Source organism: Ostrinia nubilalis, chromosome 15 (genome assembly GCF_963855985.1).
Source record: "Ostrinia nubilalis chromosome 15, ilOstNubi1.1, whole genome shotgun sequence".
Classification (NCBI taxonomy): domain Eukaryota; kingdom Metazoa; phylum Arthropoda; class Insecta; order Lepidoptera; family Crambidae; genus Ostrinia; species Ostrinia nubilalis.
Genome location: NC_087102.1, coordinates 1,199,573 through 1,218,778, shown reverse-complemented (window position 1 = coordinate 1,218,778; position 19,206 = coordinate 1,199,573). Strand labels below are relative to the sequence as shown.

Here is a 19,206-nt window from a genome sequence, read left to right as displayed (position 1 = left end):
ATCATAAAAAATCTAAAATTCATTGAAAGTAGACATTAAACACTGTCTGTCACACTAGACGCGGTCTGTGGCAAGTCAAAGTGAATGCAGTCTACGTTCCACGGTCAGATCGCATCCTTACAAAATGTAATAAGAGACCGACAATGTCCACGTCTAACCTGACCACTGACAGACAGCAGAACACATCCAGTGTGAAATACTTGTTTTTTTTTTTCGAATTAATAATGATAGTGACGTCACAATCACCCTGGCCCCTTTGAGAGCATAACAAATGACAATCTGGTCACATACCTGATCAACTAACAGCACCAACAGATCCTCCTGGTCCTTCTTCAACTTCTCCAGCTCCTCAGCGGACGTCTTCTGCGCTTCTCTCGACGCGTTCAGTTCCCCATTCAACCTGGCCACTTCGTCGGCCAAGTTCTGCATCTTGGCCTCATACTCCTTGAGCTTGGCGTCGTCTTGGCTCGGCGCTTGGTGGTTGAGAGGCGCGGCCGACACTTGCGCTTTGAGCAGCGTGTTCTCGTCTTTTAGATGGGAGTTTGATGTTAGCGAGTCGTTTAGGGCGTCCTGAAATGAGAGGGTGGTGATTAGATAAACCAAGTAAGGTCTAGCTGTCATTATTACATATCTAGCGCATAACTGAGTCTGTGCCTGAAGTATGATAGCAACACGGGAGGGGTGCCATGTGCCGTGAGAGAGTTTACAAGTCTGAAACACATCTGAAGCACAGTAGATAAATCAAACAGTACGGAAGCTTCATACAAACGCTCGAAATCAGACTCACGCACACAGACGCACGCTTTACACGAGCTCTAAGCGAACCTCGCAGTCCATCCGTCGCGAGTGTCGCGCGCGTTGTGTTTTGAATAATAATTTTATTGCATGCACTGTCCGCTGTATTTTTAAAAAACATGCCACGAGTGTATTGCGTAGTATACGGCTGCTTGAACTCGGCATCTTCAAAACCAGAACTTTCATTTTTTAAACTTCGTAATAATTCTGAATTGTAAAAATGATTAAATATTACTTTTTAAATAAAGTGCTTACATCTGATTTTGTAATAGTTCTTTTTAAATTACGTAATTACGCTTTTTAACAATTTATGTGTTCTATTTGATAAAGTAATTTGCTCCGCGCGCTTTTGTACTAAGTGATGAACTGTATTTAAAATGAGGCAATAGCTATGTGAAAGTAAGTATCCGGTATTTTATTTATGAGAATAGAATATCTTCTACCGGCCTCTAATAGTACTTAATCAATTTATTCGATTATGTATTCGATCATTATAGAACCTAATTAACGTTTTATTTTTTTGTTAACTACTTAGTCAATTAATCTATTCCATTAGGTATTTGATAATTAAAAAACCTAAATAAACCTTTTAATAAATAAGGAAGTCAGAACCTTATTAATTTTATAAAGATTAAGAGTGCCAACCCTAACACTCAGTTGAAGTGTAGGTATTTAACTCGCCGAAAGGGCTAAGTTTCCGTACTGCTTTAGCTCATATATCTACTGTGTCTGAAGTTTAGCTGACGTCATGAAAACACTCAGCCGTGCCCCTCCCAAACCTTAGGCCCGGTTACACCAAGGCGGAGATAAGCGGAGACCAGAGGTGATGTGTTTTGAATAACCAATCAAATTTCGTTATTTCCATCTTTCCGCTCAGCTTCGGTGGAAATGGATCGAGCGATTTTTCTATAGAATTTGACAGCAGCGGTGACCGTGCGGTGTGGAGTGGAGATGCGTCCCCCCCTTGCGCCTCATTCCCCGCTGCCTTCTCACGGTTTACGACGATTAAGGCCGGGTTCCCACTATGCCGGACCGGCATTTCTGCCGTAAACCGGACACCGGACAGGGGTGTTCACATTACACCGGATCACCGGATCCAAAATCCGAGCCGAATGAAGTGCGGGGAGCACGGGCGGGGCGGGGCGGGAAGCGCGAGCGCGGCGGGGTGGGCCGCAACTCGTTCACATTACTCCGGTCCGGTGATTTTGCCGGCATTTTGTAGCGACAAAACGCTCGGTAAAAATGCCGGGCTCGACGAAAAAGCCGGATCCGGGATAATGTGAACAGCTTCATACAATTTGTACCGCCGCTAGGCCTTCCGGCGATTTTACCGGACCGGGAGATCTGCCGGTCCGGCATAGTGGGAACCCGGCCTAAGAGGGGCATTTATTCTGGGGAGGGAGAGCTTCATAGGTTTGACATTTTGAACTTTAATAGTACCGCTGCAGAGCACACAGTCCCGCCTCCTACCTGTAGACCAGTGGTTCTTAACCTTTAAGTCATGAGGGACCATTTTACCAAATTTCTGTCTTGTCAGGGACCACCTCATAATCGGTGAAAACCAGTTTGACTGCAAAAATGAGTTAAAAGTGGTTTTGACCAAGGTGTGCAAGTGCACAACGTGGACCACTTGGAATGCCTTCAGGGATCACCGGTTAAGAACCACAGCTGTAGACGGACAGCGGTTATGCTGCTGCCGGACGAGGCTCTTGTACTGGAGGCTCCCGGAGGAGGGCTCGGCATCATGAGCCGTAACTGTATCGCCGCAAGGCACACTGTCCCACCTGCAGGCGGCGGTTGTGCTGCAGCAAGCCGTCCAGCTGCTGCGTGAGCTCCTGCAGGCGTCCTGCTGCCGGACGAGGCTCTTGTACTGGAGGCTCCCGGAGGAGGGCGAGGCATCATGAGCCGTAACTGTATCGCCGCAAGGCACACTGTCCCACCTGCAGGCGGCGGTTGTGCTGCAGCAAGCCGTCCAGCTGCTGCGTGAGCTCCTGCAGGCGTCCTGCTGCCGGACGAGGCTCTTGTACTGGAGGCTCCCGGAGGAGGGCGAGGCATCATGAGCCGTAACTGTATCGCCGCAAGGCACACTGTCCCACCTGCAGGCGGCGGTTGTGCTGCAGCAAGCCGTCCAGCTGCTGCGTGAGCTCCTGCAGGCGTCCTGCTGCCGGACGAGGCTCTTGTACTGGAGGCTCCCGGAGGAGGGCGAGGCATCGTGAGCCGTAACTGTATCGCCGCAAGGCACACTGTCCCACCTGCAGGCGGCGGTTGTGCTGCAGCAAGCCGTCCAGCTGCTGCGTGAGCTCCTGCAGGCGTCCTGCTGCCGGACGAGGCTCTTGTACTGGAGGCTCCCGGAGGAGGGCGAGGCATCATGAGCCGTAACTGTATCGCCGCAAGGCACACTGTCCCACCTGCAGGCGGCGGTTGTGCTGCAGCAAGCCGTCCAGCTGCTGCGTGAGCTCCTGCAGGCGTCCTGCTGCCGGACGAGGCTCTTGTACTGGAGGCTCCCGGAGGAGGGCGAGGCATCATGAGCCGTAACTGTATCGCCGCAAGGCACACTGTCCCACCTGCAGGCGGCGGTTGTGCTGCAGCAAGCCGTCCAGCTGCTGCGTGAGCCGGATGAGGCTCTTGTACTACTGGAGGGCAAGGCTCGCCACTCCGGTTTGGCAATTTGAGCCTTAACTGTATCAACGCAGGACACACTGTCCCGCACCTCCTACCTACCTGCAGGCGGCGGTTGTGCTGCAGCAAGCCGTCCAGCTGCTGCGTGAGCTCCTGCAGACGCGCGTCCTGCTGCCGGATGAGGCTCTTGTACTGCTGGAGGGTTCCAGACGAAGGCGAGGCGCGGGATTCGGGCGCGGAGTCCACGCCGTTCTCTTTCTTCACCGTGAAGCTTTCCACCACCACTCCTGGAAGATTGAAAGTAGGAATCAGTGTGGTGCACACTTTAGTACCACCCGGTCGAGTTAACTGCGTAGCAGGCAGCCGTGACGTCACATCGACGCTCTGGTACGGAAAGCGAGGTTCGCAGTTAGCTCGATCAGGATTCGGCTTGTAGCAAAGTTGATACAAACGAGCGAGACTGTTACTTTAGAAAATGTATAAGTATCAATTAGCGAGCGAGAAATAGACCTAAGTCAAAGTAGCGATCACGGTCTACGGTCTCTATCGCGAACGCCGCCTTGCAGCATTGTACAGTCGCGGAATGAAAAGGTTCGTCACCTTAGTGTCGGTTTTCGCTTGCACTAGGTACTGTAAGAATCAAACCTGCCAACATAACAGTGCAAGAAACAGTGCTGCTAACATTTAAATAAATATGACGTTTGCTAACGAATAAGGTTTTGCTTGTTTATTTTTCTATCCCATCAGTGCAATGCAATGATGACATTGACCAATTGACAATAGTTTTTTTTTATTTATTAGAAATAATAATGGCAGGTTGAATCAACAAGAAGGTTTTAGTTTATCAATCATAATAATCTTCTTGACAAGATAAATCGTCAAACAACTTTGATCTGAATAATTTTGAACTTTACTGACGAACAGTTAAAGATTATTTTCTCTAACTCTAGATTATTCTGTAACATAGTTTCAAAAGGTAATATGTGCTCGCGATTCGTTGAAGGAATCAATTTGAAAACTGACGAACCTTTTCATTCCGTGACTGTACCTCCGTAAATCAAATCAAATCAGTTTATTTGTATAAATGTGGGTAAAAAATAAGATGACAAAGAATATGGAAAAAGCACAAACACATTTACCATCACTGGCATACAAATATTTTATGGTATTGAATTAATATTAAAATGTGAAATTATCTAAGTCAATACAGGTAAAATGTCAAAGTACTCACCTTCAAGGGATTTGAACAACTTGCAGAATTCGTAGTCAATAAGAATTTCCGCTGCCGCCTTGACTCTTAACTGTGGATGTTTCGCCGCTTTATTGTACGACTCGTGCTTCGTCACCTCACTGAGTTTCCCTGAAAACGTCTCCATGCCTATCCTTTTTAACAGAAGTTGTTTTAGGGAGTCTTTCGAGTAATTCTCTACGGAATCGTCGTTGAAGTGTATGCAGATGGCTAGGAGGAAAGCTGATAGGCCTTGTAAAAGGTATTCGTTCTCGTCGTGCTCGTTGGAGCAGGTCTGGTTGACGAGGTAGCCGACGCCACCTGGCACTTTGAGGAAGGCGCTCACTGCTGACGGACAGTGGCTCATCCATTGCGAGAGGAGCATTAGTAAGGCCACCTGGAAGAAAATAAAGTAAGAGATTTTTATATGCTGCGTAAATTTTCGATAGACTATCACTGTTTTTATGTAAATAAATGTTTGACTTGACTCAATACTCGATACTTTATTGCTTCACCACGTTAGAATTTAGGTCTTACAATTCAAGCAGATCAATGTGGACCCAGTTAGGGCACAGCAACCTTTGGATGGAGGCAGAACGATCTGAGTAGTTTATATCGATTGAATTTAACCGGTTGATTATGGTGGAAATGTCAATGTTTGTTATATGTATAATAGGTATTTTAGAAATTAAAGAAAAAAATGTCATGCTAAATCTTGTCAAAAGTTTACTTGCGACCGATTTTGCACAATTCGTCCGTCCATTTGCGACTACAGTGTGACATCTCGAATTATACCTACTATAGTTCGAGATGTCACACTGTCGTAGCAAGTCGCTGACCATGGTCATTGGAAAATTAATGTTTTATTTATTACAGTGATATTAGATAAACAACAAATATAGGTTGCATAATGATTATTAGGACACGGATATTGATATGAATCATCAGATCTAACCTCACCTTAGCCTGCAGTTTAGTCGACTGTTGAAGCAGCAGCGTACACTGATGCAACAGAGACACGGGCGAGCTTCCTATATTAGTCGCAAGCAGCACCCTTAACAACTGCTCCTTCTGCGATGGATTCTCAGTCAGCGCGTGCATCAACGCAACTGCTGAGAACCAGTTTGATAACACATCGGATGAGAATAACCCCCCGCAGAGCAGTTGCCCGCTGGTCAAGCTTGAGACGTCGGAGGAGGAAGGTAAAAGAGTCTGGACTAAGCTGGCTTGGCTCATCTCGTTGTGGTAGAGGTAGCATTGGAAGCAGTAGAGGACAGCGCATCTGGAACAGTAAAAATTTAAAGTCATTTTGATGTGGTGGCTTTAAGTCTAGTAGTATTATTGTCTAAGTATTGGTACTAAGTAAGATTTTGAATGTACGATAAACATAAGTTCGTTACTAGGATTCTGAGGGGCCATTCTCGCGTTACACAATTTAGGCCACGTCGAAATAGAGAAAAGTCTACTATTTTATAGGCATGTGGACCAGATAAACGCACATTTAACGCAACGTTCTAGAATAGGGTTTTAAACAAAGTTAAGTCAAAGTGTAATTTAGAATTAAATGAAAACCATTTGTTACCTCAACGAAAACGGTTGTTTCTCGTTGACCATCGACATGAGCAGCACCACAATGGCCGGCCTTGGCGGGTTGGACGGCGCCATCACATTACCCAAGAAGTCTTGATTATTCACGTCCCCGCGCACCACCTCTCCCACAGTGTTGATCGTCTCCGTCAAAATGTCCGCCGGCACACCGCTCGCCATCAATATATTGCACAGAGAATCCAACAAGCCGGCGTATTTCATTATCTTTTGACAACTAGTTATAATTTGCACCGCGTTACTCGGCGACACTAAAGTCCTCACGATTTGGAGCATGCAGTGCACGTTGGACACCTTCTGAGGAGACCAGCCGATGTCTTCCGCGTCGTCGGGAGTCTGGAACATTGGCAGCATCTTCTGGATGTAATTTCCTTCTTTGAAGAAGTGGATATTACTGCTGTTATTCTTTAGTAAGTTTAGCATGAGGAGCAGACAGTCTTCCACGATTATTCCGCCGTCGGAATACCCTTCAGACGACACGATTTCAAATAGCCTATCAAACGCATTTTCAAACGCGACGATTTTCTGTATATTGGCGTTCCCTTTCGTCAGTTTTATTAGCAGGAGCAAGGTTTCATTCCGTATGACTTCTCTCGTGTCTCCCAAGAGATCCATCATTTTGGACACGCCCATTGGTTTGACTAGAATTATTTCCTGTATATCTTTAGGCCTGTTGGTTAGCAGCGACGTGAGCAGCTGGACTGCTGATAGTCGTACTCTGAAGTCATATTCGTCTAGGAGATCTAGAACGAGTTGGATGTTGTTGTGGTCCTTGATGAACATTTCTGTGAACTGTTCCCCGATGTTCATGGGAATGTTGGGGTTCTTTTCTTCCTCCTCGAACTGGGCGGGAGACATGATGTTGTTGAGTGTGTCGAGGGCGTAGTTTATGGTCTCATTGTCGGCGCGATCGAGCTCTAGCACCTGAAGATGATAAAAGACACTAAGGGTCTATGCATACAATGTTTTATAAGCGCGCCGTCGACGTGTGTTTGTAAGAACACAGACGCGAACGCGATACACACGAAAATCGGACCCAATCTATAGACCTTTGTAGGAAAAGGCGCGTCATCGGCGCGTTTAAAAGAAGTGGTGTGCACAGGCACAGGACCTCTAAAACAGTGTTTTTCAACCTTTTTCATGAAGCGACCCCCCTTTTTTTTACTGAGGTAGTTTTTACGACCTCTCGCGACCCCCATGTAAGGGCCACAGGTTGAAAAACACTGCTCTAAAATGTATTCAAAGTTAAAATATTGCATTGGAATCGAATACCGTGCGTGACAGAGGGGTTCACTATTGAAAAGTTTTGGAGCCATTGGAGACTTCAGGCCCCTACACCCTTACAAGCATCATACTTGTTTGAGCGTGGCCAATTTGGCCATGCCCTGCGCGCCGATATCGACGCGGTACTCCCGCAATATGGCTTTGAGCATGCGGAATCAAAGAGTGTCTTCCCATTTAGGAAGTATATTTTGAGTAGCAATCTCTTGGCAACAGGTTGCTTTATAAAGCCCCCACATTCTAGTCTACCATTGAAAGTTTGGGTGCTGCTGGAGACTCATAAGGCTAGTAATTCATGGTACATGACATCCATGATGCTGCAGTCTAAGATTTCCTAGCGTAGCCTAGAATATTTATCTACCTGCTTGAGGGTGGCCATGCCCTGCGCGCCGACCTCGACGCGGTACTTGCGCGACAACGCTTTGAGCGCGCGGCAGGCGTCGCGCCGGTCTTCCAGCAGTGTGGAGTTCTCCACGCGGTTCACTAGGCGCTCCACCTGGAAACAAATTATTAAGTTTTAGGCTGGTTTTAGAATCACGCTGACCGTCAGCACTGATAGCCGAAATGTATGGAGCGTCGGCGCCGAGCGATCAGCGAGCGGTCAGCGCGATTCTAAAACCAGCCTTAGTAAACATACTTGGACATTTTACACTGCGCCATCTAGTCCCCAACTAAGTAGAGCTTGTGCAAAAAGTTAAAGTTATAAAAACACTTTTATTAGGTTTGTAGGTCAAAGGATTATCATCAATCAGCAGGACCATTATGGCCACAAATACCCAAAAACAGAGAAGCATGGAGATCCTTGGAGGAGGCCTGTGACAAACTGGAGAAGATAAATCAGAGTGCAGTTTTAGTTAATTATTATTTAATTGATCATCATCTTAATCAGCTTACAGCAGTCTAAGTGCTGGTCTCCACAACCTGGGTGGGAGAGTAGGAGGCCAAATCCTCCATTTACCTTTGGTAAATTACAGAGGGTCATGCTCGTTTAGTGGAGACTAATAGTTGGTGGTGGTAATCTAATAATATAAAAGCTGCTGAACATAATAAGCCTCCCCAATATCCCAAGCTTGTATGAAAAGCTGTTGCTGTATGCACATAGAGAGTGTTACAAATACAAATGACACTAAACTAGTATTTTGTTACTGTTTTCGCAAGCCTCATACTCCCATTATTCTCATCTTAAACTTGGTTTAACAAGCAATATTTGTTTGATGATCTAAAATTAAGGTAACAAAATGATTAGCGGATTAAACAATAGTATTTTCTTTTCAGATCATTAGAAAGTTATGTTATGGTTATAAAACAATATAAAATACATAGGAAAGTTACAAACTATGGTGTTTTGTGCTAGAGAATGTAATAATATTTCTAAATACCATAACTCAGTTTTCAGTGATCCCAATCGCTTTAATATGCTATTCAGACACAAAATTAGAACACTAGAGATGTCTACTATTCCTAATATATCGGTCAAGCGGCAATAAAATGAGAAATATGCCAGGAATCACCGTCTCGCCAGCCGAAGGTTGTTGTCCGGGCTCCGGGGCGCCGAGCACGGTCTTGAGACCACTTTTAAAGAAATCCATTTTGCACCGCTCCCTTGGTTCTATTAATATCACACACTACCGCGGTTAATACGAAACCATCGTATAAAATAGCAAAAATATAGAAAATCAAATTATCACTAATTCACGACACGTCAAAGCAAAATTTGACAGATTCCGATAAGACGATTACGTTTTGTTCATATATCTAAAATTGTTCTGGAGCAAAGTAATATTCAAAAAATATTTATAAGAATCCTCAATCACAACAGCACTTATGAATTTCATTTTTTACAATTTAAAGGGGTTATTTAACATACTGGAAAGAACAATCTACTTAGTTAAACTGGCTTTATTAAATTGGTTAATCCTATTCAATGTAATAACGAAACATCTTTAATGTCAAACTTGACAGTTTAATTCCAGGTTGCAGGTTGTGCTTCGGACAAACTATTTTAGACCTTATTCATACGTAGTTACAATCTTTTTTTTATGCACGACTCTGAGGAGTTGATAGTTGAAGTTGATAGAAGAATTTCATGTTTGTTGTGTTGTGATTAGATTTTAATTTAGTAATTTTAAAATAAAATACTCGTTCTATTTTAATTTACTACCAATTTTACTTTCATAAAAATGTCGACCGATCTCTATGCTAGTTTCAACGAACAGTACATGAATATCAACACGAAGATGAAAAAGTATGTGCACCTTTCTATCTAAAAATTGTTTTCTAATTTCTAATAGATTTCACAATCTTCACACTGCATTTTGTCAGAGTTATTATTATATTCGTATTGCTAATATTTCAGGCGGTTTATGCGTAAACCGAACATCTCAGAAGCGACGAACGAGTTCATAGCCCTAGCCATCCAGTGCGAGCATTCGGAGCAGCCAGCTTTCGCAGCACAGGCGTACGTGGGCGCCGCCAAGTGCGAGGCGTCCGCGGGCAACTTCTTGGGCGAGGCGGAGCACTACGTCACGGCCGCGCGGCAGTTCATGAAGGCGGAGAAGAAGCTCGTCTCTTTGAAGTTCCACAGTCCTGATAGAGAAAACTTAGAGGTAAGAAGACCTAGACAGTACTTTGTTACATAATAATAGCCAATAGGTAATGTTTGTCACAAGTTTGAGCTCAGGTAAAGTTTCTTTTACCTAAACATATTAAGTCACCTATTTGAAACCTATCAGTCAATCTTCCTTCAAGCTATACTATTGCTTAGATACTTTGCAAAATGTTTGTACCAACTAAACTGAAGTAAAGTAAGCCAGTTGATTCAACCTAAACAATGAAATGAAAATCAGCACAGCTAACTCACAAATGATTTTTTCCATTCCAGGCAGCCATAGGATGCTTCATGCAAGCCCTGACCAAGTACCCAGCCAAGTCTCCGATCCGGACGTCCATCCTGATGGAGCTGGCCAACGACCTAGCAATACTGGAGCACAAACTGGAAGCCGTATCTTACTACGAGCAGGCACTGGAAGGTGTGGTAGACACTACCATGCGGCTGATGTGTATGAGGAAACTACTCAATATGCAGATTGACTGTGGTATGTGATATTCATTTTTTTCAACTGACTTTTATTTTAGAGTAAAATAAGTTTATATTTTTATTTTGTGTAGAGTTAAGTTTGCCTTAATTTAAAAAAAAATCTGTTTATTGTAAATAAAAGCGTAATCTGTTCAGAAAAAAGCATTTGCAATAATACAGATGATAATGACATGTGCGAGAAAAAATATCTTAAAAAAACAATAAAATTGTAACTGACTTTTTGAGTAAAGAAAAAAGCATATTTCTATTAGCTTTCAACTCAAATATCAACAGATTTTTAGTTGATATTTTATAAAGATTGTTTATTTAGTTACATTGTTTTTGTTAATATTTAAAGTGGAATTTGAGGGTGTTTAGTCAATGATATGTATCTTTTGTGGGATTAGATTATATTAGCTTATTATTTGTAATTTCTAAGCTAATTCAACATCATTTTATTTCTTTACAGACAAACTGGATGTTGCACTGGAAACAGCCAATGAAATTTGCGATTCAAATACGAATTTACCTGATGACATATTGACTGAGTAAGTAGAGAGTAAATATAATGTTAAAATATTTACTGTAAATTCTAACAAATAAGCAACAGACATTCTCTAATTAGTTAATTCTCCATTTACAGAATACAAACGAGCAGAATACTCCTAACACTCCTGGTGGAGCCTCAGGAAGAAAGCAAACCAGAATCTCTGAAGCAGCTGATGTCTGATCTTCTGAATGACAGTGAAACTGACAGTAAGTTTGTAGTTTTTATCATAAATCTTTCTAAATTACAGTAACTAATATCACTACTGCCTTGGTCTATTATTACCAAAATAAATAATTATCTCTGAAGTTTCATCAAAATCTGTTCAGCAATTTTTGCAGCACCATCAATGCTCCATTCCTACTCTCTATCCTGTACATTTTCAGAACTAATTTCCTAAGAACCTATTATATTCGTCATTCACCATTGTGCCTGCATCTCACTTCAACACTTTTACTCCCCAGCGATCCCATTTAACAGCGACCTCCGTCTGAAACTACAATCAGTCGCGATGTCGTGCGCGAGCGGCGATGTTCCTTCTCTAGTGGGCGTAGCCGCGGACGCTAAGCGCTTGCTCACGGCGCCGCAGGCCGACCTCATGGACAGACTGTGCAAGGAGATGAGGCACGCTCATTTGACTATTGCATAGTGGGTGTAGTGTGCTAATCGTAAAGGTTCGTTATCTCTCATGTATAACATGCACCAATGAAATAAAAAAGCTAATGCAGCAATGAACTCGACGCGAAGAATGAGGCCCATCCATATACCGCCAGTGAATGGCGTATAATATGTTTGCGGCGTGCTCAAGATACCCTCAATGTGCGAGGGGGTTTGCCGCGAAGATCATCGTAGGCCATCTTCGGCTACCACCGCTGCCAAGACGTTGGATTGACGATTCAAGGAATGGATTGAAAGGATGAAATGCTTCTGTTACACTTGTCATGCTATTGAGTGTGCCTCATTCATCCAGGATTAATTTGAGACTCAATATTTTTTAGCCAAAGTTGTTGATTGTTTATAAGATAGTGGGTGGTGTAGTAAGTGTAGTGCTGACAGTGATTAATTTGCGCCTTGTCTGCCATTGTGCTACTTTTAAAAACTGCAATGTAGGTATTATTATAACTAAGTATGTATAATTTGTTTAAATATTTTATGTAATTAAGTGAAACTTGTGTATTATTTTGTCAAAAACCATTCCATTAAAATATTCATATTAAAGATAGACATAAACAAGATTTACAAAATTTATTCATTTCAGTAAAACATGAACACATTTTCATTACATACATAATTCAACGCCTAGATGTGTTACTGTTACAAGAATATTTTTTTCATTTTCGTCATGTACATTTTGCATTAAAATGTAAATACAATTTGTATTTTTTTTTTCCATTAAAAACCTTTATTTTCTATGACATTAAGACTTCTTGTCAATACTCTTACTACTTGTACACCCATCTTCAGGGATATTGACAGCCAGTTCTTTCCCAAAATTGGTCTTGTCATCAATAACTGTCACTGGCTGCTCATCGACTACCATAACTGGTTTGTTTTCGACAATCTTTACAGATTTGCTGTCGTCAATCTTAACTTCATTAGCAAAGTTGGTTGCTGTGTCAACAATTTTATCTTTTAGAGAGTGGGTCCACATTTCTTCGAACTCATCTTCCTCACTGTCGTCACCACTCTTGTCGCTCTTAGCTTTGCCCTCGTTGGTCTTTTGCCAGCAGTACTCAAATGGATAGCTGGTATTCCTGTTGTCATCCAGAGCTATCTCAAACCGAGTTGACAGGGAGTTGTAGACGGTATGCACCCCCTCAAGCATATTCACATCCACCTCCTCAAACCCAGTGATGGACTTAAACAGGTCTTCACCTGATTTCACATGGCTTACACCTTTCTTTTCAAAGAACTGTAACAATAAAAACAAACATTATTACATAATCAACCAACAATGTCAAGTAAATATTGTGCAACACATACTAATGATGAGTCATACTCACGTTGCTAATGTTGCGGCAATCTCTCAGTAAAAACTTAAGACCATTGGGGTGGTCCGGTTGAACTGACTGGGAGACATCTATGAACCAACATTTGTTGTCCCACCACAGAATGTTGTACTCGGACAGGTCAGCGTGAATCATTTGCCCGACATTGTACATCTTGTGCATTGCATCCACAACCTCATTGTACACACTCTGCCATTTCTCAGGCTTCAATATCACTTCCTTCAGCTTTGGAGCTGGCTTATTATCCTTACCAATAAAGGACATGACCAGAATATGTTTCTTCAAAACAACCATTTCAGGGCAGTTCAAGCCAATCTTCTGCAGCCGCATCATGTTGTGCATCTCCTTCTCGGCCCACATGTGCACCACCTTCCTGGGATTCTGCTTGGAAAAGCGATCCTTGAATCTGTAGTCGGCTTCAATATATTTGTCCCGAGTTTTGAACTCATTCAATGTAGTTTTGAAAACTTTGATTGCACACTCTTTAGGGATCACCAGGTCAGGATATGAAGTGTCCCCATTAGCGTGGAATACCACTGACTCCTTCCCGGTAGAGATAGCACCATTGATATTCTCCAACATTCCATTATTGACCAGTTTGTATAAAATGAGCTTTGTGGGTTCATCGAGACCCATTTCAGCAGTGGCATGACTGTCCTTCCTGTCTAACATTTTGTTCTTGCGAGCCTGGTGATTCCGTGTCTGTTCTTTTAGGTGATTGAACACAGGGTTGGACAGTTTCATGTCAAACCCGGCTCCGTCGCCGGTGCACACCTCGGGCGGAAACTCCATAACGCGGCAAGCGTTCCTCCTGCCGTTGATCACACTGTCGTGTTTCGTAACCATCTCTCCATCCTTCATAATAAAGCCGCGCTTGGGAAGGCTCGCGAATTCTTTTTCATTGGTCTCAAAGCGGTCCCAGTCTTTCTTGCCGTTCTGCTCAAGGTCGTCACCATCCGACTCCGAGTCGTACACCAGATGTTCAGGGACAGTGCGGTAGTTGTCGTAGGACACTGACACTTTCGCCTCCCCGTTCTTTTTCTTCTCTATCCTCTTGATTTCTTCATCGTACTCCTTATCGAACTGGCATTGCAAAACTTTCGCAATAATAGCGTCAGAATCGCAATACTCTTTCACATTCGAATCCTCTATTTGCTTCAATATCTCAGGCGATATGTCACTGGTTACGGGCTTATCTGGAGACTCATGTTGAAATACATCACCGATTTGCTCCGCGAACTTGATTTCCTCCTTGATCTGCAGTCCTTTAGCGTATTGTTCAGACATAATGTCCGAGAGGTTTTGCACGTCTGTTGGTGCTGAAACTTTCTTCCATGGATTCGACATTATGTGAGATTTTTTATTTTAAGGCTAAGTCTAAATATATCACAGAAATTTTCTTTATTAAATAAATAATCTTAGTGGAATAGTCCAAATTTTAATTCACAATTTTCCCTGCACCCTACACGGAAATGTCAATGACAAGAATGACAGACAAAAGAAAAGATCAGTGTGACCACTTTTTCATCAGATAATCTACCAAAAACGATGCTCAAATCTACCAAAATCTACCAAGACCTATTTAAAATTCTACTTAAATTCTACCACATAAAATAAAACATATAATTTGAACAAAATATAGTATTTTTATTTATTTATCATCATCATTATAGTATTTTTTAACATTTTTATATAATTTTTTGTCATTTTTCATTACTTGTAGCATGGATGCTTCAGGTTTCAAATTTGTGCAATTTCCATCGCTCTTTATAATATTAGTATAGATGTTACGGTTAATGTGATAAATTGAAAATTATTAATAATAACCGGTTATTATGAATAATTACCGACAGTCGCGGTAAAAGTGATAAATTAAGATAATCACATTTAACAGTGATTATTTAATAATTCAACCTTAGTACTAACAAATTTCATAAAAGAGAACAACATCTTGTGTACGTGCTCGTGTACAGCCAAACTTTTAAACGTTTTGATATCATAAAATATATTAATATAATTTGGCATAATGAGTTTTTAATGTTTCTTGCATAATATTACTTTTCCATGATGCCTATAACATAATGTTTTGATTTAAAGTGAAAAATAGGTTAAGGTGCGGCGGCCCTTGGGCCACCCCTAAGCTGCCTATTTAGTTTTATACACACATAAATGACCTCATATTAATCACAATTACCAAATCATATGTAACATAGATATAATTATAACACTTTTAAAATTAGTACTATTTAATAATACAAGTTTTAAGTTTAATTTCATTGATAAATAAAAGTACTTCTAAAAAATAAACCCTTGGTTTGAACGTTTGAATTTTTTTATGTCGATATTAACAACACTAGCCAATATGTGGCAACATTTGTGTGCATTGAATTGATCTGTCAAATTAGTTCGCCTTCATAAAGTGACCATAAACGGACCCTAAAGTTCTTTTTTTCTGGCCTGGATTCTCGGCTCGGTTACAATTTAATTTTGGACTACCATTTATTACAATGTTCTAAAAATACCAATTATCTACCAAAATCTACTAAACGATTTCCCACTACTAAATCATCGTTCTATTTGCCTCAAATCTACCAAAAAAGTAGAAATCTACTAAAAGTGGTCACGCTGGAAAAGATTGCGAAACGGAAGTTATAGGATTTTTTTTAAACAAGTGGATAGTCGAAGGAAATCATTGTTACAGCCTGATAACGTTATTTGATATGGAATAACGGTATTTACATTTTTTATCCACATCGAGGAAGCTCTTGGTCTGCAGGCCGGAATCCTCAACTACAAAGGAAAGATGGTAGCTATCGGTGGACTTGGAACAAAACCTATCATTTACCAAACCGAACAAAAAAATCTGCTCCCACTGAGCACTTAAATACTCTCTAACGTAGTAGAAAAAAAATAGTAATAATCGAACCTGGGACCCAGTTTCTGTAGTCAACTAGCATAACTTAAGTTTCGAAGACATAACTAGCAAAAATCAAAGATTTTCAGATATTATATTATTTTTCTTCTTCATCTAAAAACAAATAGGAAGCACTTACGTAATGTAAAAAATGCAAACTGAATAGCAAAGCTTTCCCTCCCCAGTCAACCAGTAAATGACAGTTACAATGTAATATCAGATTTAAAATAAAACAAGGAAATTTGTTTTTACTTATTTATTAACCCTAGCATTTACTTTGCTGACTTCTTGCCGGTCTTGACACTGGCTTGCTGTGCCTTGAGGACCTTGACAATCTTCTGTTCCTCAATAAGGAAAGCTCTGACAATGCGCTGCTTGACACACTTGTGGCAGAGGACTCCTCCGTATACACGCTTTACGGTCTTCTTGCGGTAGCACAGGCGGGAACGTTCTGCAGGCCTGGCAGGCTCAATACCGCGCAGTTTGCTTTTGCACTGACCACATCTCGGGATCTTCTTGGGTTTCTTGACGTATTGATAGACCAGACGGCCACCAGGAGTCCGGACTCTGAAGACAAAATAATTTATTAGGTTAGAAATGTACAGTTTTTATTTCTGTTCCTTAAAATAGTAGTTGTTTTTCACATAATGAGATATATTATAATGAAATTAATTCAACAAAGCGGCACTAACTTTTGTAACATTGAAATATGTACAGCACATTCCACTGTCTAAGTAAGAATATATTTTTGTTGCTAAGTTGAACTTAAAAGAACTACCTAACATGCCATAGTGTGTATGCACATGAAAAGTTATAGAAATTACAAATAATTTCTCAAACTTCTATTGGCATCTCACAATATTTTACTGGGTAAACCTGATAACATTTGTTTCAAGATACACAAACATGACTACATATTTTATTACACTAACAACATAGGTAACTTTTGTAAGTAAATGTTACACATGTCTCGATGAAAATAATGTTAATACAATAAGTTACCACATCCCTTCATACTGAAGCAGTGGCGGGGCAAGACCTAAATTTGATGTGGGCAAGACAGATTTCGCGAGGCCTTGTTCTGTGGCGACCTGAAGACGGATTTTATGAAATAATAAAAAAACGGGTCAATGGTCTATTCATTGACAGTTTCTGATTTCTTGATTCAGTGATTATTTTTAAAGGAATTTTGCGCCAAAGAATAATGTTTGTCACTTAAAACCGTGTTGTTGCTTAATTTTGTGTCTGATTATGGCTGAATTTGTTTGGAAAAAAAAATTTAACTACATTGTTTAGCTATCAATAATTTATCCTACTAATATTATAAATGCGAAAGTTTGGATGTCATGATGTCTGGATGTTTGGATGTCTGGATGTCTGGATGTTTGTTACTTTTTCACGCAAAAACTACTGAACGGATTTTGTTGAAACTTTACAGTATTACGGTTTATAACCCAGATTAACATATAGGCTATAATTTATGACGATCTGTGACATACCTACTAAATTTCACGCGGGTGAAACCGCGGGCAGAAGCTAGTATTTAATAGTATTTAAAAGTTGAATTTGACATGTGAGCAAAATTTTTGATGCGCGAGGCCCCTTGTTCCGCGAGGCCGTAGGCGGTGGCCCACGTCGCCTACGCCTTACGCCGCCTCTGTACTGAAGTATCTACAGTAACAATTTTATTAAGTTCTACACATCAGATTTAGTTAGTAAAATGAAATGCCTCCACGTTATTCAATTTCTGAAGATGTGTAGATGAATAAATAGACTAGTAATTCAAGTCTCAAATACAACACTGTAATAGTTTAAGTTTTAGACAACCTGTTGCTTCTGGGTGTTCGTGTGTTACATTATGACGAATATGCTTTGACGTATATCATTATTAGTGGAGAACTTTTGGCATACACGGAGATAAACGAGATGAGAATGCCGATACTTTGAGGTTATGTGTATCTGACTTCGATGTTCACTAAAGAGTGAAAATAAATTAGAATACACTTCTACATAACGTAACGATTTTCACTTAAACTTAAAGTAAGTTAATATAATTCAAAATACTCACATTCTCCTCTGGTTAGACTTGGTATTGTACGACAATCGTCGTCTGAATGTAAGTCGCTGTACCATTTTGGAGCTGAAATACGAGACAAATTATAAATAATAGGTATAACACACGTCGTTTCACTTAAAATAAATATATTCTTTTGTTTTCAACACTTGGATTAAATAAGATTTTGGATAAAAATTCACAAAACACATATTTCGCCAACCTTTTTGACAGCTGGTTGACAGGAAAGAACAAAGAGCATGGAAAGAATAACAATCTGCGATTATGGCAACACCAATGTTTTTACTATCCACTATTTTAACGTCTGTGAAATACTCTAATGCCAATATTTGATAAAAGAGGGCAGTTTAGACGACTGTTATCACAAAAAAGTCAGCAACATTTTAAACATTCGTCTCTCTCTCCATCTAAATCTCCATATATGTATTTGAATTATTCTTTAAACATCTGAGCTATTTAGAACTATTTATCTGGTTTTTATCAGAAGCAAATCGGTTATCTTCGTTAGTTCAGCTTTTTATGAATTATTGCGTGAAACTGCTATCGAAGAGGACATCCATTTTACCTGGAGTGTTGCATCAATTTGCATAATGGTGACTGCTGAGATAGAAACGCAGTGACACAGTTGCGCAACCATTCCTACCGCGCAACTTCGCAAGACCCAAAAGTTGCACGCGCGACTATGAATGCCAAAACTTTTGTTTGTGCCTTTAAATAAATAAATAAACAAGTAGCTGGCCTAGCACCTCCTCCTTGGCTAGAGCTAGAAGTAAGTGCCGCCAAGAGTGAAGCTGACAAGTTTTAAAATTTCCTGGGTGGGGCTAATGACAACTATCGCAGCTTCTCCTGCAGGCACTATCTACACTAAACTTTCATTCAATAGGTTATAATGTACTCTGTGACTAAACTGGGTATTTCGAAACAGTAAATTTTCTGTGTCCAGGCAGGCGAACACATGTTTTTTTTATATTTATATGTATAAAACTATTTTTATAGGAAAATTAATTAAAAGTTTTATTTGTTTTTGCTATTACAATAGCAGAAACTACAAATAATAC

At 40.9% G+C, this 19,206-nt stretch overlaps 4 protein-coding genes across 4 annotated transcripts; 1 reads left to right on the top strand and 3 right to left on the bottom strand.

The window, feature by feature from the left end:
• Positions 1 to 348: 348 nt before the first annotated feature.
• Positions 349 to 9,250, bottom strand: LOC135078666 (general vesicular transport factor p115). Its single transcript, XM_063973198.1, has 7 exons — positions 9,040 to 9,250; positions 7,890 to 8,024; positions 6,225 to 7,171; positions 5,603 to 5,924; positions 4,646 to 5,039; positions 2,580 to 3,701; positions 349 to 570 (listed from the first exon to the last, which is right to left on the bottom strand). Exons 1-7 carry the CDS (start codon positions 9,115 to 9,117, stop codon positions 437 to 439), a joined length of 3,132 nt encoding a protein of 1,043 aa, XP_063829268.1. The 5' UTR covers positions 9,118 to 9,250; the 3' UTR covers positions 349 to 436.
• Positions 9,251 to 9,625: 375 nt separating this feature from the next.
• On the top strand, positions 9,626 to 11,917 carry LOC135078663 (uncharacterized). The gene is made up of 6 exons (XM_063973193.1): positions 9,626 to 9,773; positions 9,885 to 10,134; positions 10,410 to 10,623; positions 11,074 to 11,152; positions 11,248 to 11,360; positions 11,616 to 11,917. Exons 1-6 carry the CDS (start codon positions 9,709 to 9,711, stop codon positions 11,798 to 11,800), a joined length of 906 nt encoding a protein of 301 aa, XP_063829263.1. The 5' UTR covers positions 9,626 to 9,708; the 3' UTR covers positions 11,801 to 11,917.
• A 464-nt stretch (positions 11,918 to 12,381) lies between these two features.
• Positions 12,382 to 14,656, bottom strand: LOC135078661 (serine/threonine-protein kinase RIO3). The gene is made up of 2 exons (XM_063973191.1): positions 13,155 to 14,656; positions 12,382 to 13,063 (listed from the first exon to the last, which is right to left on the bottom strand). The coding sequence occupies exons 1-2, from the start codon at positions 14,505 to 14,507 to the stop codon at positions 12,569 to 12,571; spliced, it is 1,848 nt and encodes a 615-aa protein (XP_063829261.1). The 5' UTR covers positions 14,508 to 14,656; the 3' UTR covers positions 12,382 to 12,568.
• A 1,659-nt stretch (positions 14,657 to 16,315) lies between these two features.
• LOC135078662 (large ribosomal subunit protein eL34-like) lies at positions 16,316 to 18,377 on the bottom strand. Its single transcript, XM_063973192.1, has 3 exons — positions 18,351 to 18,377; positions 18,143 to 18,214; positions 16,316 to 16,641 (listed from the first exon to the last, which is right to left on the bottom strand). Exons 2-3 carry the CDS (start codon positions 18,205 to 18,207, stop codon positions 16,347 to 16,349), a joined length of 360 nt encoding a protein of 119 aa, XP_063829262.1. The 5' UTR covers positions 18,208 to 18,214; positions 18,351 to 18,377; the 3' UTR covers positions 16,316 to 16,346.
• Positions 18,378 to 19,206: the final 829 nt, after the last annotated feature.

Excerpts from the sequence above, each read along its gene's own strand:
- LOC135078666 (XM_063973198.1), bottom strand. The coding sequence starts at position 9,117 with ATGGATTTCTTTAAAAGTGGTCTCAAGACCGTGCTCGGCGCCCCGGAG. Across the intron at positions 8,025-9,039 it reads AACCTTCGGCTGGCGAGACG|GTGGAGCGCCTAGTGAACCG; the intron begins GTGATTCCTGGC and ends ATTTGTTTCCAG. Across the intron at positions 7,172-7,889 it reads GCATGGCCACCCTCAAGCAG|GTGCTAGAGCTCGATCGCGC; the intron begins GTAGATAAATAT and ends TATCATCTTCAG.
- LOC135078663 (XM_063973193.1), top strand. The coding sequence starts at position 9,709 with ATGTCGACCGATCTCTATGCTAGTTTCAACGAACAGTACATGAATATC. Across the intron at positions 9,774-9,884 it reads ATCAACACGAAGATGAAAAA|GCGGTTTATGCGTAAACCGA; the intron begins GTATGTGCACCT and ends CTAATATTTCAG. Across the intron at positions 10,135-10,409 it reads CTGATAGAGAAAACTTAGAG|GCAGCCATAGGATGCTTCAT; the intron begins GTAAGAAGACCT and ends TTTCCATTCCAG.
- LOC135078661 (XM_063973191.1), bottom strand. The coding sequence starts at position 14,507 with ATGTCGAATCCATGGAAGAAAGTTTCAGCACCAACAGACGTGCAAAAC. Across the intron at positions 13,064-13,154 it reads ATTGCCGCAACATTAGCAAC|TTCTTTGAAAAGAAAGGTGT; the intron begins GTGAGTATGACT and ends TTATTGTTACAG.
- LOC135078662 (XM_063973192.1), bottom strand. The coding sequence starts at position 18,207 with ATGGTACAGCGACTTACATTCAGACGACGATTGTCGTACAATACCAAG. Across the intron at positions 16,642-18,142 it reads AAGTCTAACCAGAGGAGAAT|AGTCCGGACTCCTGGTGGCC; the intron begins GTGAGTATTTTG and ends TTTTGTCTTCAG.